Below are 14,755 nucleotides of genomic sequence, written 5' to 3'. Positions count from 1 at the left end.
TGCCCTCGATGATGTGTATGCTTTCAGATCGCCATCGTGTCCTCTTCAGGCGCATAAACGACAGATGGTTCCTTTACTCAGCTTTAGTATCCATCATTTTACCTCTGTCAACTTGATACCTTCGTTCCTGTCCATGCAGTAGTTTGTCAGTCAGCTCAAGCTGAGCCCCCTCTCGGTTTTCCGAAAGATCCTTGTTATACCCGCAGCTCGTCATCATGAGTGACAATGTGGGAATAGCCTTCGGAGGTGACGACTCAAGAGACAGTATATTTGAAGGGACCGGCTTCCCCCTTCATACAAAGCAAAATACACGTAGCTCCGCAATGTCTTCCACTTTCACACCCTCTCAGATCCTCCCGGAAGTGCCTCCGCGGGTTGACTCGAGAGCCTTCGGTGATTTATCAGCGATACCGGAGCCTGCCTCATCTTCTGGCGTATCTCCAGATGGCCCTTCCATCTTCAGTGGTGCAGATGGAGAGCAAGATTTTGACGAGCCTACCCAGGCAACGCCATCCCCGACAGACGAACAGGGCGGGTTCGACCTGAAACCACCTCCACCGAAGGTCACTTTGTCAAACGCAGAACTGATATCAGACCGATTATTCGCAGCTGATCACCTCAACCTGATCTTGCGTAATCAGCCATCCTTCCACAGATTCACGGCATTCCTGAGCCAGTGCCGTCCCCATCTTGCCCCGACATTCATACAATATATAGAGTGTCGCAAAGCAATTCTCGCGCTAGAGTATGCAAACGCTACCGCGGAACAGTTGTCGCCAGCGCACGACCAGTCAAATCCGCCATTAAAGGCAGCTCGAACGACCAGCACCTTCGAAGCTAGATGCCAACATGCACTAGACACACTACTCAGGGAGGCCCTGCCAGCGTATTTGACACATCGCTTCACACAAATGGTTACTGAGGTCTTGGTAAAGGAGATCACTGGGAACAATACCCCCATCATGAGAGAGCTCGTGCCGGGCCTTGCAGAAGTGTATTGCATGGCGGATCCTTCACTTCCGGATTGCCCCATCATCTATGCATCAGATGGTAAGTATGAGAGTAGATTCCTCATAAATAGAGAAAGTATGCTCATATCCAGAAAAGAATTTTACAGATCGACACAGTACGGCCGGGACTATGTGATAGGACGTAATTGTCGTTTTCTTCAAGGGCCAAAGACCGCGCCATCTTCAATCCACCGCCTGGGTGAAGCGATGCGGCATGGAGAGGAGATTTGTGAAACCGTACTAAACTACCGACGTGACGGAAGTGCGTTCTTGAACCTCCTTCTTCTGTCTCCTTTATGCGACAACAAGGGCAATGCACGCTACTTTTTAGGTTGCCAAATCGACATCACCAACCTCATTGATGAGGGTAAAGGCCTCGAATCATTTCAGATCCTACTGGAAGAAGACAAGATGGCAAATCGTTACGGTGTAAACGCGCAAAAGAAGTCGGAAAAAGCACTCCGGGATTTGTCTCTACTTCTGAATGCGGAAGAGATGGAAATAATCCAGGAAAGACGCCAAAATAACTCCAGGCCGGTGACACCCGCACCATCCCTTTCCATGAGGCGATTCATAGGCGTGGATGAGTCTGCAGCGATCAACATATGGCCACCGACTTCTTTCGGGAAATCTGGAAGGCTGCCAGGAGTATATCAAAATGTGAGTTGTTCATTCCAGAGCAACACCGGACCTGTCACCTAGCACCACAACACGGAGCAGGTGTTAATTTCCTTTATACAGTTCCTTTTAGTCCGTCCGTATCCTTCTCTTCGCATAATTTTCACCTCCGCCGCCCTACGCATTCCAGGGCTTACGCAATCCCGCCTTCTGGATCGCATCGGTGGTCCACATAACATCCGGGAAGGCATACAATCTGCGCTAGCCGACGGTGTCCGCGTAACAGCAAAGGTATCTTGGCTTACGACTACCACAACGGTCGCCAGCAGTGGAAACACCAAAGACGGCCATAGCCGGAGCAACAGCCTCGAAGGCAAACCCCGCTGGATCCATTGCACTCCGCTACTGGGGAGCGACGAGAAAGTTGGCGTGTGGATGGTGGTTATGGTCGAGCATGAGAACATCACAGGCTCATTGAACGTGCATTCATCCCCGCCTAGGTATGGTTATCGTAGCCACGGAGGTAATTACTTCAGCGGCACGGGTACGAGTAATGGGAGGGGGTCTGCGGGAGACAAACTGGACGGTGAATCCCAGCTGCAATGGGGAGCATCGAACGGGGGTGAAGATTCTTATGCTGAGTACCTAAGGCGGGAAAAAGCTCGTTTCGCCGTCCGGTCTGCTTCGACCAGCGGGGCAACGAGCCCAAGAAGGATGGCCCCCGGCGGAGGAAAGTTTAGGGAGGGATTTCTATGAGTGATGGAGGCATAAGCTGATGGCACATACCGATGGGCGTTTCAGGCAGTATGTATACCCAAAGGCCTCTTAGGTAAGAAGTTGTTGTTGTTGTTGTTGTTGTTGTTGTTGTTGTTGTTGTCGGATGGACCGGAAATGGCAATCGGTGACGCCTGGCGTGGAGGGTGCGGGAAAAGTATAAACGAGAACGTCGATTGGTGCCGCATACAAAAAACGCAAGTATCTATACGAAGCATTTCGTCAGGCTGTGAGAGCACGCGATGTGATGAGATATGGATGCTCGTGGCCGGATGATCAATCTTCCTCGACGTGTCGCGCATGTTTCCCCGCAATCTCCGATTCACATGTCAACAATGAGCGGCGACGCGGCAAGCTCTGAACCTCTTACCCTCGGACTATCCCTCGACAGCCACGCACACCGGGCGGCGACAGTTTCAGCCGTGGGAGCCCGATACAGCCTGGTCTGAGACACTCTCGTACCAATCGAAGATGCGCTAAACGCGGAGTGGAGGACATGTTGCAGCGACACCCTCTCTTCCGCATCCTCAAAGCCATCTTCAAGCTCTTTGTCGAAGTGGCCTTTTTCTGGCAGTTGGTGCGTTTGCCGCCTCGTCTCTCGTTGCCCTCGCTATGGCTAATGTAGCGAAGCGCTTGTATGCGTGGTGGAAGAGGAAGTCGCCACGGGATGCCCTCCTCGAGACGCTGACCGACGCGCGCCTCTTTGAGGAGTGGGAGGCATCGGCATTCCAGCTGGACGAAGTGCTCGGATACGATCTTTGGTAGATTGATACCCCCAGTGTCTTCCATACGGGTACGACAGCTGACACGTGCGACCAGGCGCCAGAACCCCACGAGCAAGTACTACGACTACCGGCTCATCTACGAGCGGCTCCAGGCCATCATCGAGGCGCGCGAGGACGATGATATCCTAGGCCTAGTCAACCTGCTGCGGTCGGGCCTCGTACGGAACTTGGGCAATATCACTGCGCCCCGCCTCTTCAATCGCGCTTATGCGGGCACGAAACTCCTCATCGAGGACTACATTACGCAGGTGGCTCTCGCTATCGAATATGTCACGACGTACCCCACCACGCCCGGGGGCAATTCCTCCCTGACGAACCAGGCGAAGCTGGACGTGCTTCATGATACGCGGCAGGCGTTTGGGAGATCGGCCCTCGTGCTGCAGGGCGGAGCCATTTTTGGCCTCTGCCATCTGGGCGTCGTGAAGGCGCTGCATCTCCGCGGACTGCTACCGCGCATCATCGCGGGAACGGCGACAGGCGCGCTGATTGCAGCGTTGGTGGGCGTGCACACCGAGGACGAGCTCTTGAACTTTTTGACGGGCGAGGGCATCGATCTCACTGCGTTTGCCAAACATGCCAGAAACGCCGAGAGCGAGAAGCTCAAGAACGGCCACCTCGACCCGCCCACTGGGTTTTGGTTGACGACGCTTCTGCGCCGGCTCGGCCGCTTTATCCAGAAGGGTTATCTGCTGGACGTGGGCGTGCTGGAGGAATGCGTGCGCGCCAACGTTGGCGACCTCACGTTCGAGGAGGCGTATGCCAAAACCAAACGGGTGCTGAACATCACCGTCGCGAGCACTGGCGGCGGCGTACCTAACCTGCTCAATTACCTCACAGCTCCCAACGTGGTAAGCCATCACATGTCCCTGCTCACCCACGCACTTCCCACCATGCTAACCAACCCAGCTCATCTGGTCCGCGGCTCTGGCATCCAACACCTCCACCACGGCGCTCTACCACCCCGTAACCCTGATGTGCAAATCCTCCTCCGGGACCATCGAGCCCTGGGCGTCAGCCGAAGAAGCGACCTTCCGACCATGGACGCACGCCGCGTACTCGGACCGCGAAAGCCCACTCAACCGCATCGCCGAGCTCTTCAACGTGAACCACTTCATCGTATCGCAAGCACGACCATACCTGGCACCGTTCCTGCGCTCCGACCTGCACCACCACAACCCACGCCAAGACGGCAAATGGCGGTTCAGCATGCCGATCCTGCGCCTCGCCGTCATGGAAGTGCAGCACCGGCTCGCGCAGCTCGACAGCATGGGCTGCCTGCCGCCGAGCATCCGGCGCTTCCTGCTCGACGAGAACATTGGCCAGGGCGTCAGCTTGACGCTGGTGCCCGAGCTCAGCGCGCGCGATTTCGTCCGCTTGCTCGAGAACCCCACGAGACAGAGCATCGAGGCGTGGATCCTGCGCGGCGAGCGCAGCGTTTGGCCTGCTGTGGGCGCGTTGAAGGTCCGCTGCGCGATTGAGGTCGAGCTCGATCGCGGGTACCAGCTTGTGCGCAGGAGGAAGCCGTTTGATCCTGTGCTCGAGGGTGGGGGTGATGCTGGTGGTGGTGGTGACAGCGGCGTGGGCGAGAAGAGGGGCTGGGTTGTGGCTAACGGCGTGGATATGAGCAAGCGGGTGCGGGCGTCGAGTTTTGGCGGGGATGGATAGGTTAGATGAGAGGAGGAGCAGGGAGCTGGCTGTTGGAAGAGGACGCCGCCATGTCTGGGGGAGCAGAGGGGGGTGAAGAGCGCGCATGGGGTTTGCTGCGGCTGCTGTTAAGCTTGTTTATATGCTCTTTGTAACATCTTTGGATATACGCATACTTTTAACTGAACTAACATGTTCCCTTTCCTCCGCTCTCTCCCTCACTGCGCACAGTGCTGCGCCTTGCTTACCCCGTTTTCCTCAGTGCCAGAGCATCTCCATATCCATTCACGTACGTAGGTACGTATGTGCATGCATGCGTGCAACTGTCTCATTCCCGTGGCCCCTGCCTCTGTCTAGCTGCTCCTTTTAAGAGCAAACAGACAGTCCACACACCACACAATGCTTGCTCAACAGAAAACGCACCCAACTCAACTCAACTCAATCCAGTTCTCAATTCCATTCATTCCCCCCTACCTATCTACCTACTAACTAACTTGCTAACTTACTTACCCCCACCGGCTACAGCTTCTATAACACAACACAACACAACACAACGCAACACAGCATACACACAACAGTCAACCTTACACTCCTCCAACGACGACGATGATGATGACAATGACAACGACATTATGATACTGCTGCTTCTTCTGCTTCTGATGTAAAAAAACAAGCAAGCAAGCAAGCAAACCCCAACCCAACCGCGCCCCGCCCCACCTCGCCAGGTCAAGCAAGTCTGTCCGGATGATTGATTACGTCGCTGTTATTCCGTCCTGTCCGTCCCGTCCGTCCCGTCCGGAGGATGGAAGGATAGGATAGCTAGAAGGACAGAAGGAAGGAAGACGCAGAAGCGCCGATATGCAATGCCATGGCATGCGTGCAGGATTAGGCAATACAGTACAGGGGACCGCGCGGTGGAGCAACGACGGCAATGACAACTACAACAGAAAAGAAAAGAAATGGGAAGGGGAAGGGCAAGATACAATAGACGTGAAATAGAAATGGAAATGGCAAAGGAAAAGGAAAACGAAGCAGGCAAGGAAACCCACACGTACACACGCACACACACAGAGATAGACAGACAGACAGACAAATGATGACAATGATGATGATGCCGATGACAACAACAACAAGGAGAGCAAACCAAAGAGACAACCAGCCAAACGCAGCCGTCAGTATTTTTGTGTGTTAAAGAAAACCCCCAGCCAGCAGGACTCCTTTCACCTTCACCTTCACCGTCCACCAGTTAGGTAGGTTACTCCGCGTCTTCGCCCATGGCCTGCAAGCAAGAAAGCAAGCAAGCAAGCAAGATGCAAGCACCAATCCCATCCCATCCCATCCCATCACTCCACTCGACTCCACCCCACTCCATCCAGCAACCCCAGAATGCTCGATGATGCAGCAGAGAGCAGGAGGAAACCAGCTATAAAAAAATAAAAAAATAAAAAAAGAATAAAGAGGTAGTAACGCAGGGGGCAATTATAAAAAGAAAACGGATGATGCACGAGGAGAGAGGAAAAGAAAAAGCAGTATAGGAAATTAAAAGTCGAGAAAAAACAAAACACTAAAAAAAAGCCCTGTTCCCTTTTGACTCCCACTCCCCCGAGACCCGACTACCTAACCACTCTGAAGAACTAAGCCACCCCCCCGGAACCCCAGCAAAACGCTCAGATATGTGTGTGTGTTTGTGATGTGTGCGATAGAGAGAGACGCGATGTTGAAATCAGACAAAGCCGACAATGCACCAAAAGACCCAGGACGAACGACGGCGGCGGCGACGACGACGACGAAAGCGGCCTCTATTTTCTTCGAAAACTCCCCTTTTTGCAGTTTTTTTGCGTACGTGTGTGCGTGCGTGCGTGCGTGTGTGTGTGTGTGTGTGTGTGTGTGTGTGTGTGTGTGTGTGTGTGTGCTTTTCATCTCTTTCTTACTCCTAGCCCAGCGTCCACGACCGGATCGACATGCCCGCCAGGCGGAATATCACCTGCGACATGCCCTTGCCCGACGCCTCGTCTTCCAGGAACTTCTTCGCCACAAACATCTTCGACCGGTCGTCCTCTTGCTCGTTCGTGTACGCCTGGTGCATGTTGTCCGGCAGGTCCGGAAACCGCGCTCCGTAGTGTCGTGCTACCATCATCGAGTAGATGACGTCTCGCGACTCAATCATGCCCAGAATGTTCCGACATGTGCCCAGCGTTGCCTCAATCTCCCGCGACGACTCCTCGTTCATGTCGCGCAGGGCCACGAACTGGCCTAGGTTGCGCCAGAAGTCGACTTCGAATTGCTTCATCGGCGGAACGTGCTGTTCGTACACAAGCTCCATGAGGGGGTTGTAAGGAAGCACCTGGTACGTGAGCAGTGCCTCCAAGACGTCCAAACGAAGCTGTGCTTCCTTCTGCAGCAGGTCGACTTCGCCTCCAGGTGCAGTGCCGCTGGCGCCATTCATCCCAGCGGGCGCTGGGTCGCGGACCAAGCACATCAGCTTCCAAACCAGCTGTGCCTCCAAGCTCGTTATCTTCTTGCTGCCTTCGTAATCAGGAGGCAGGCGAATCTGGGTAACGAAGAATGCAAACAAAGCCATGGTCTGCTGGTCGTTTAATAACCGGGCGAGGCCTTTCGTGGAGTACCAAGAAGTCTCGATGCAGCGATCGATTCCGAGCGCGTAATCCCTGGCATACAGCATCTTGATTTCCTCGACTATGGGGCCGGTAACGGGGCCGGTGCTCGGAGGGAGCGGGTTGGGGGGTGCTCCGGTGACGGCGAACAGGTCGTCAATGTATATCCGCCTCGCTATGAAGAACGTCGTGTCAGCGCACGAGCCAATCAGCAGCCAATTTTCAAAACTCACCCTTCAGAGGCTGGCCGTCGGCCGGTCTGCTCTCGGCACCCTCCTGCTTGACAATGCGAAGCGAGGGGTCGTAGGAAACGGGCGCGACCGACATGGGAGCGGTTGCCTCTGCTCCGGCAAGAGCGGGATCGATGGCCGAAGAAAACTCGTAGGATTGATCGGGGGCGGGCACAGGCGGACTTGCGCTGTGACCTATGGGGGGAGCGTAGTTGGCACTGGCGGCAGGGGCGTAGCCTTGCGGAACGTGCGAGTATGCGACGGGGGCGGAGGGAGGAGGGACGGGTGCCGGAGCAGAGACGGGCTGGGGTGCAGCGCTGGGGGCTGGCTGGATTTGCGCGGGACCGGGTTGTTGCTTGAAGATGGGGTCGTAGCCGAGACACTCGCGTTTGCTCTTCTGGCAGTTGCGGCAGGTGGGATGCGCCTCGTCGCACTGTGTGATGACGCGACAACGGTCAGCAAAGTGGGAAGTAGAAAGATGGGGTGAGGTGGGGTCGGTCAAGGCGAAAGCAGAGAGGTAAAGTTCTCGCTTCTGTAGCCTGAGGAAGCGAGAGCGGGACGCGACGCGACGCGACCCCTTCACTTCGATGCGACTCGACGCGCGCCGCCGTCGATACGAGAGGAAATTTTCCACCTACCTTTATTCTGCGCTTGCGACACGTCAGGCACCCGGTTTTGGTGCGTCGCTTGATCTCCTTCTTGTGCCTGCCGCCCGACATTATCCTCTGATCCGGGCCCTGCGGCGGCAGCTGGTAGCGCATCGCCGCCGCCATGTTGGCCGGGATGCCCATTGGCGCGGCTGCCATGGCCATCGAGTGTTGCGGCGGGATGGTTTGCGGTGGAGGCGGGTAGTAGGCGCCCATGGTCGCGACCGGAGGAGGCAGCGGCGAGGCAGCCGTCGGCTGAGCTTGCGCTTGCGCCTGAGCCTGCACCGGATGCTGCTGTTGCGGCGCTTGCTGCTGGCCGTCGATGGCGCGTATCGGAGGAAGGTTCAGCGAGGGTAGCGACATGTTGGAGCCGGTTGGCGAGGCGCGATAGGGCTCAGCGCCGGCAGGAGGCGGATAGGCGTAGGTGGGCTGCATTGACGGAGAGGGGTAGGAGTGTGGTGAAGGGTAGGCCGTAGGCTGTTGCCGCGGCTGCGGAGTCGAAGAAGACTGTTGGTCGGCCATATTTGATTCGATGGCGCAAGATGGAGAGGGTCGAGATTAGCCTCTCCTCTTTCGCGGATTCACTTCCCCAAGGGACAAGGCAGCATCGACCAGGTGAGATCCGCACTGGGAGAGAGGTTTCGCGTGAGATGCAGGCGAGATGGAGGCGAAAGGCTTTGGGAAAAAGGCAGGCCGGCCGGCGATCACGGGTTGGGGGCAGTGGCACAGGGCAGAAGGGTCGAAGGGGGTCTACTGCGATCAGCGGGCATTCATGGCGAGGAAGCACGCGCCGCGGGTGGCTGTGCTTTGGCATGGTGCAGCGGGAGAGAAGAGGGCGAGAGAGTAATAGAGAGATGCTTACTCGAAGGAGTCGTAGTCGACGGCTCGCTAACAGCCAGTTGCTTTCGCTTGAGCGTGGAAGCGAGGATAGCCGAATGGACCGTTTTAGTAACGAGGCGGCCGATGCAGGAAAGCGGGCGGGCGAAACTGGGCGGAAAAAAACGCGGCTTTGGTACGGAGGGAGAAAGACGTCAGTTTCTGATGAGAAGCTTCCAACTTGCGCCGCGCCTCAGCAGCGGACTGAAGGGGTTTTAAATTTTGCCAAGCAAACCGCTGCCTAAACCCCTTTGGCTCTAGCAGGTCCAGTCCCGACACCACCACCATCTAAGCAAACCTTCCTACTCTCCACGCCCGCCGCTTTCTTCCACCGAAGGCCCTCAGGAGTCGCATGAACCGATCGTCTCGACTCATCCCGCGCATGGCCCTAAAGCTGCTCTCTCCAGTCTCGGGGATGCGCGTAGTCGAAGCCTCCTCTCACCGGCCAAGCGGGGCATGCGCACCTATACTATGCTTCCCTCTCCTGTCGAGTCTATATATGGGCATTGCCCGGCCGTCTCCCCGGGCGCATGGGCCTAACCTGCCAGACATCCGCCCGCCGCCCGCCACAGCAGCGGCGCCGGACATTGCGACAGGCTCCCGCATCCTCTCGCGTTCAGATGCGAGCACCACTACAGACCATGCTGGCCCGTGCGCTATAAATACCTCATATGCCCTGGCCGAAGCTTACGGACGTTAGGTAGTGTCGTATGGATTGCCTCCCCCATGCCGCCGCGCCCATGGGAGGGGGACGATTCGGAATCTATTGTTTCAGATATCCGCTCTTATTTTACTTGCCCATCGCGAGCACGTGCGTCATCCATGAGATACACACGCCCAGCGATCATGGCTGATGAGAGACGACGACGCGCTCCAGAGGAACCGACAACCCGATCATCTAGCCTTAGTTTCGCCATGCTATAGCCCGAATCCCTGAGCGTCAGCCTGCTGCCCCACACCGCTTCTGGCTGGACTATCACTGCCTCGCAGGGCGTGCTAGCTCGTGGGGCAGTTTCATCCAAAGAGCACGCCTGCTGCGTCCATGTTTCCAAATAAACTACCTGAACCTTCCTGTTTCGGACGTGAGTTATCGAGTCGACGTGTGATTTAATTTGGCACCGTTCGGCTGGACGACATTTCCCTTGGGCGTGAGCGAGGTTGCGGCGGCGGCAAAAAGAGAGCAGACGGAGATCTTGAACCGCGCTTCAGGGGCAGGCCTGCCAGTTCGACCTTCGAGAAGGGGATTGCCAGCTTCTAGCGAGCTCGCCGTGCCAGCTTTCGAGCGCCAACCGAGATCTTCCAGCTATGACTGCCGTTGGCAGGCGTCATTCACGTCCTTTCGCTTGACGCCAGCGTCAGCGAGTGTCCAGCGCCCCCATCGACCCAATACCTAATCCCTGCCACATATTGCTGACAATACAGGCTACCTAATGCTCAATTGTCCGCATCCGTCACTAGCTCTGCTAATCTTGCCGGTCAGGATGCGGAGGAGCCAAATGGGGACCGTCACTTACTCCGTGTCGGATTGCACCATCCTCCCCTACGCCTGTTCCTCCGGTCGTCGAAGAACGCCTAGAAGCGGGATTTACAGCGCTTACCATCCATCAGCAGTCCGCGCGTAGCCGTGACCGTTGACCGGTAACCACTAATCGGTGACGATAGCACAAATGGACCGCTCCAGCCAACCGGGCGCTTTCCATGGCACCCACGACACCGTTTCTGTCACCTGCGTCTTAGCGAAGGGAGTCAAACAGGGGGCGAACTTTTAGCCTTGACATAGCCCGCGTCCCCCGACGACGATCCATCGTACGGAGTACACTGTCCCATTCCACCCATTCAGGGACCTGATTCACAAACTTATGACCTGTCTATTTCTCGTTTCTTTGGTGGAGCCCTTTCATCCTCGAGCAATGGCACGCTCCGAGGCAGCCAATGACCTCATTACCCAGCGATGGCTACGACGTACGCACCCAAGCAGCGGGACTGCGCCGCAGCAGGAGCGGACTCGCACCATTGCAATTCCACCAACGAAACGGCCTAGCTTCGGTTTCTCCGTGCGGGCTCCGCCTAGTGATCCGTTCGCAGGGCGTGGGCCTTTCCGTCTCCGCCTCGGCGGGGCCGCTCGCCGTCCTTCGAGAAAAGAAGGGAGCTGGACCGTGAAGAAAGAGCGCGGAAAAAGATCCGCACGGCGTGCCCGTCTGCTAGTTTAGAAGGCAAATTTGCCTTGCAGGCGCCAGGGCATGGGGCGTCAGGTCTTGACGAGATTAACGGCCGATCATGGTCGCCGCGGCCACCGCGCAATCACGCACCCAACTCTTCTCCGTACGTACCACCAGTTCGTCGGCGGAGGCCCGGCCGCGAGGCTGAGCCCGGTAGGTGCGATGATCAGCAGTACGTGCTGCTTTCACATGTCAGCCGACTCTCAGCACGCGTGGAATTACCTGCCTAGACAGCTCTCATCAGTCTCTCTTGCTCTCTCATCAGCAGCTTGTCTCTCGCGCAGCTCGCCCATGACTTAGGGCCATCGAATTTCCCCAAGGCCATATTGTCGTCTGCTACAATATTGATGAGACAAGGAAAGTAAATAAACGGTTTCCTTCTCATCAATCCCCCCTTCCCCTCCCCTTGCTGCCGCTGTCATCCGGGGCTAGTGGCACCACGCTTCCGCCGTCCGCAGTTCGCCGTCTGCCGCCCGTCGTCCAAACGCAGCGCAGTGCGCGTCGTCGTCGGCACGTACGTACGACGGCGACCCAGCAAGCAGCAGCAGCAGGCCCAGCACCGGCGTGCGTAATAAGCAAAAGTCGCCGAGCGACGCTCGCGCGCCCGCCTCCCCACACGACGGCTCCCCTGTCTCCCCGTCCCGGCGCGCCCTGTCGCGAGTCGAGTCGCGAGCTGGAGGCTGGAGCTGAAGCTGGAGCAGCTGCCCTGGGCCCTCTTGGCACGGCAACCCGCAAACGAGGAGCCCTGGCCTGCCCTGGCATAACGACAGGCTTAGCGCGGACCCGAACGGGGGCGCTCCCGCTTGCGCGACGGCAGGCATGACGGCATGGCGGCGAATCAGCGCGCGAGACGGCTTCAGCCTCGTCGAGGGGGCTGCGGATTGCGGATTGCGGATGCGAGGTCGGCGACGTTGGGCGGCCGGGCGGGCGCAGATCCGCGCGAAAAGCTTGTCGCGCGCGGTGGTCCTGGCGGGCCATCACTCGCATGCGGTCCGAGGGCCACCAGGGGGGATGATGAGATGCGAACCATGGCATGCCATATTGGCGAGGCCTTGTCGCGCCTTGTCGTGTCTGGGTGCCCTGGAGGCCTTACCTATTGGACGTGATTGGCATTTCGCCTACTGCTAGGCGGAGTGCCTTGGGAGCCTTGGCGCGTAGAGAGAGACTACGGTGGTACGTATGGAGCAGCCAAGGACTATCACCAACTACCGTTTACGGGGGATGTACACGCATTACCTCACTCGAGCGCCCACGTGCGGGCAGGCAGGCAGCACGCGGGCATGTCGCTCACTTTCTCGCTCGTGAACAATATCGCACGCACGCACGCGCGCGCGCCGGGCCCTGGCGCGGCTGCTTGCTGATGCCGGCCGCGGCGCCAACGGCAGCGGCACGGCAGCGGAGGCGGAAGCGGAACGGCAGCAACGCCGTCTCGAGACGGGAGATGGGCGGCTTGCGTGGCTCACGCCTGAGGCTCCAGAGCTCGTTCGTTTGTTCGTTAGTCTGCTTGCTCGCTCGCTCGCTCGCGCCCCGCGCGTACGTGCGTGAGAGCATGCGTGCGTGCAACGTGCGCTTGATGGGCGCTCGTGCGCGGGGGTATAGCGGGCAGTGACGCCCATACTAATACAAGCACAATACTCCTTGGCTTGGCTGTCGCGCTCAGGCTCAGGGCGCTTCTCTCCTCTCTCTCTTTCTTTCTCCCTTTTCTTTTTCTCTCTTTTCTTTTTCTCTCTTCTCTCCTCATGTCCTCGAGTCCTCTCTCTCGCTCTCGCTTTCTTTCCCCCGCGACGACGGGGCTGGCGCGGCGCACGGCGTGGTGGGTGTGGTGGGGGTGGTGCTGTCCTGCCTGCCTCATCTCTTCTGGGCGCTCATCTGCTATGCTATGCATGGGGTGGGGGTGGGAGCTTCAGCTGAGTGGGGTTTATGCTGGCTTGGCCTGGTCTGGTCTTAGAGGGGGGGGGGTATATTCATCTCTGGGGTAAGGTAAGGACAGGCCAGTCAGTGCGTCGAACGGCGAAGGAAGTCGAAGGAGAAGAGAAGGACCTCACGTCGATGATGATCTACTGGGACCCACGTGGGCGTGGATGATGCTGCTGCTGATGCTGATGATGCCGTGCCGATTACGCCGATCTGGGTGGGCTCGCGGCTTGTTTCCTCTCTCGGCTTGCTTGCTTGTCCTCTCGGCTCTTCACCCTCGTGGGCAGGGAGACCCGTTCGTCTGTCTGTCTTTTCTGCCTTTCCCTTCCGCCACGTGCCGGCTGCCTGTATTGTATGTATGTTGGCACTGACTGACTGCCTGGTGCACACGAGGAAGGAAGGCAGGGAGCGACGGACCGACTTACCTTAGTCCCGTCCGTATGCTGTGCCGCCGTGCATTGCATTGCACTGGGAGATGACGGTAATGTCCTTGTTAGGCACGTACGATATCGTGACGCTGAGGTAGGTAGGGGTGATAATGGCAGTAGCTGGCTGGATGGGCGGCAAGCGGGCGTCGAGAGCAAGAACAACAACTAACCTAGCGAATGAATGGAATGGAATGGAATGGTTGGCGAGGAAGAGGCGGATGCTCGGTGAGTGGTGGGCGGGTACGGTAGGTAGGTAGGTAGGTAGGTAGGTACGCGGGTGGCTGATGCCTGATACCGGAGGCTTGCTTGCTTGCTTGCTTGCTTGCCTGGCTGCCTGCCTGGCTGCTGACCACCTACCTAGGTCCGTCGCCGTCGTTCCTTCCCTGCCTTCCCGCTTTCTCTCCTAGCAGCTGAACAGCAACCTACCTACCTACCTTACCTTGCGTACCTAGATTGCTCACCCACCAACCAACCCACGCGCGTGGGGGTCCAAGAAGCACACACACACAACGCCACGCCACAGCCTCACGTGGCTCGGACTCGGCGTCGGGCTCGCCGAGCTGAGCTGGGCAGTGCAGCCAGTCCAGTCCGCGTGGCAAGGTGGACTGTGTGTATGCGTAGCGTGCGCTCCCTCCCTTCTCTCGGCGGAGACATCTCGTGCCGGGTTCGGACGGGTCGCGCTTGCGTGTGCTGTGGTTGGTGTGTGCTGGGCTGGGCTGGGCTGGGGTGCTCATTGGGTTGGTACTGGTTGTTGATTTGCTGGTTGATTGATTGGCTGGCTGGGCGCGCTGCTCGTACCTACCTACATACGTACATACGTCGAATCGATATCACATCCCGTCACAGCTGAGCTGGAGCGATGGCGGCTGAGGCAGCGGCTGAGTGAGGCGGCGACGGCGTGGGGGGTACGACATGACAAGACAAGGGCTCTACCTAGGTATTGTTGTTGGTTCTGGGGTCTGGATTCTGATTTCTGGGTTCTGGTTTTTTTTTTT

At 57.6% G+C, this 14,755-nt stretch overlaps 6 protein-coding genes across 6 annotated transcripts; 3 read left to right on the top strand and 3 right to left on the bottom strand.

Moving 5' to 3' along the window:
* Positions 1–323: 323 nt before the first annotated feature.
* K452DRAFT_221374 (uncharacterized protein) lies at positions 324–2,384 on the top strand (the record flags this gene model as incomplete). Its single annotated transcript, XM_033536514.1, has 3 exons — positions 324–1,050; positions 1,108–1,670; positions 1,752–2,384. The coding sequence occupies 3 exons, from the start codon at positions 324–326 to the stop codon at positions 2,382–2,384; spliced, it is 1,923 nt and encodes a 640-aa protein (XP_033401201.1).
* A 388-nt stretch (positions 2,385–2,772) lies between these two features.
* K452DRAFT_283845 (uncharacterized protein) lies at positions 2,773–4,853 on the top strand (the record flags this gene model as incomplete). The annotated part of the gene is made up of 4 exons (XM_033539845.1): positions 2,773–2,979; positions 3,033–3,163; positions 3,222–4,035; positions 4,094–4,853. The coding sequence occupies exons 1-4, from the start codon at positions 2,899–2,901 to the stop codon at positions 4,850–4,852; spliced, it is 1,785 nt and encodes a 594-aa protein (XP_033401200.1). The 5' UTR covers positions 2,773–2,898.
* Positions 4,854–6,764: 1,911 nt separating this feature from the next.
* On the bottom strand, positions 6,765–8,758 carry K452DRAFT_220599 (uncharacterized protein; the record flags this gene model as incomplete). The annotated part of the gene is made up of 3 exons (XM_033536469.1): positions 6,765–7,621; positions 7,680–8,109; positions 8,315–8,758. The coding sequence occupies 3 exons, from the start codon at positions 8,756–8,758 to the stop codon at positions 6,765–6,767; spliced, it is 1,731 nt and encodes a 576-aa protein (XP_033401199.1).
* A 2,159-nt stretch (positions 8,759–10,917) lies between these two features.
* Positions 10,918–11,606, top strand: K452DRAFT_120729 (uncharacterized protein). The gene has a single exon (XM_033535171.1). It carries the CDS (start codon positions 11,059–11,061, stop codon positions 11,407–11,409), a length of 351 nt encoding a protein of 116 aa, XP_033401198.1. The 5' UTR covers positions 10,918–11,058; the 3' UTR covers positions 11,410–11,606.
* On the bottom strand, positions 11,584–12,683 carry K452DRAFT_120656 (uncharacterized protein). The gene is made up of 2 exons (XM_033535170.1): positions 11,645–12,683; positions 11,584–11,600 (listed from the first exon to the last, which is right to left on the bottom strand). The coding sequence occupies exon 1, from the start codon at positions 12,451–12,453 to the stop codon at positions 11,803–11,805; it is 651 nt and encodes a 216-aa protein (XP_033401197.1). The 5' UTR covers positions 12,454–12,683; the 3' UTR covers positions 11,584–11,600; positions 11,645–11,802.
* A 730-nt stretch (positions 12,684–13,413) lies between these two features.
* K452DRAFT_305498 (uncharacterized protein) lies at positions 13,414–14,494 on the bottom strand (the record flags this gene model as incomplete). Its single annotated transcript, XM_033542906.1, has 4 exons — positions 13,414–13,677; positions 13,758–13,800; positions 13,838–14,163; positions 14,195–14,494. The coding sequence occupies 4 exons, from the start codon at positions 14,492–14,494 to the stop codon at positions 13,414–13,416; spliced, it is 933 nt and encodes a 310-aa protein (XP_033401196.1).
* Between the last annotated feature and the right edge of the window lie 261 nt (positions 14,495–14,755).

This window comes from Aplosporella prunicola, assembly GCF_010093885.1.
Source record: "Aplosporella prunicola CBS 121167 unplaced genomic scaffold K452scaffold_4, whole genome shotgun sequence".
NCBI lineage: Eukaryota > Fungi > Ascomycota > Dothideomycetes > Botryosphaeriales > Aplosporellaceae > Aplosporella > Aplosporella prunicola.
This window is presented reverse-complemented; position numbering and strand designations above follow the sequence as displayed.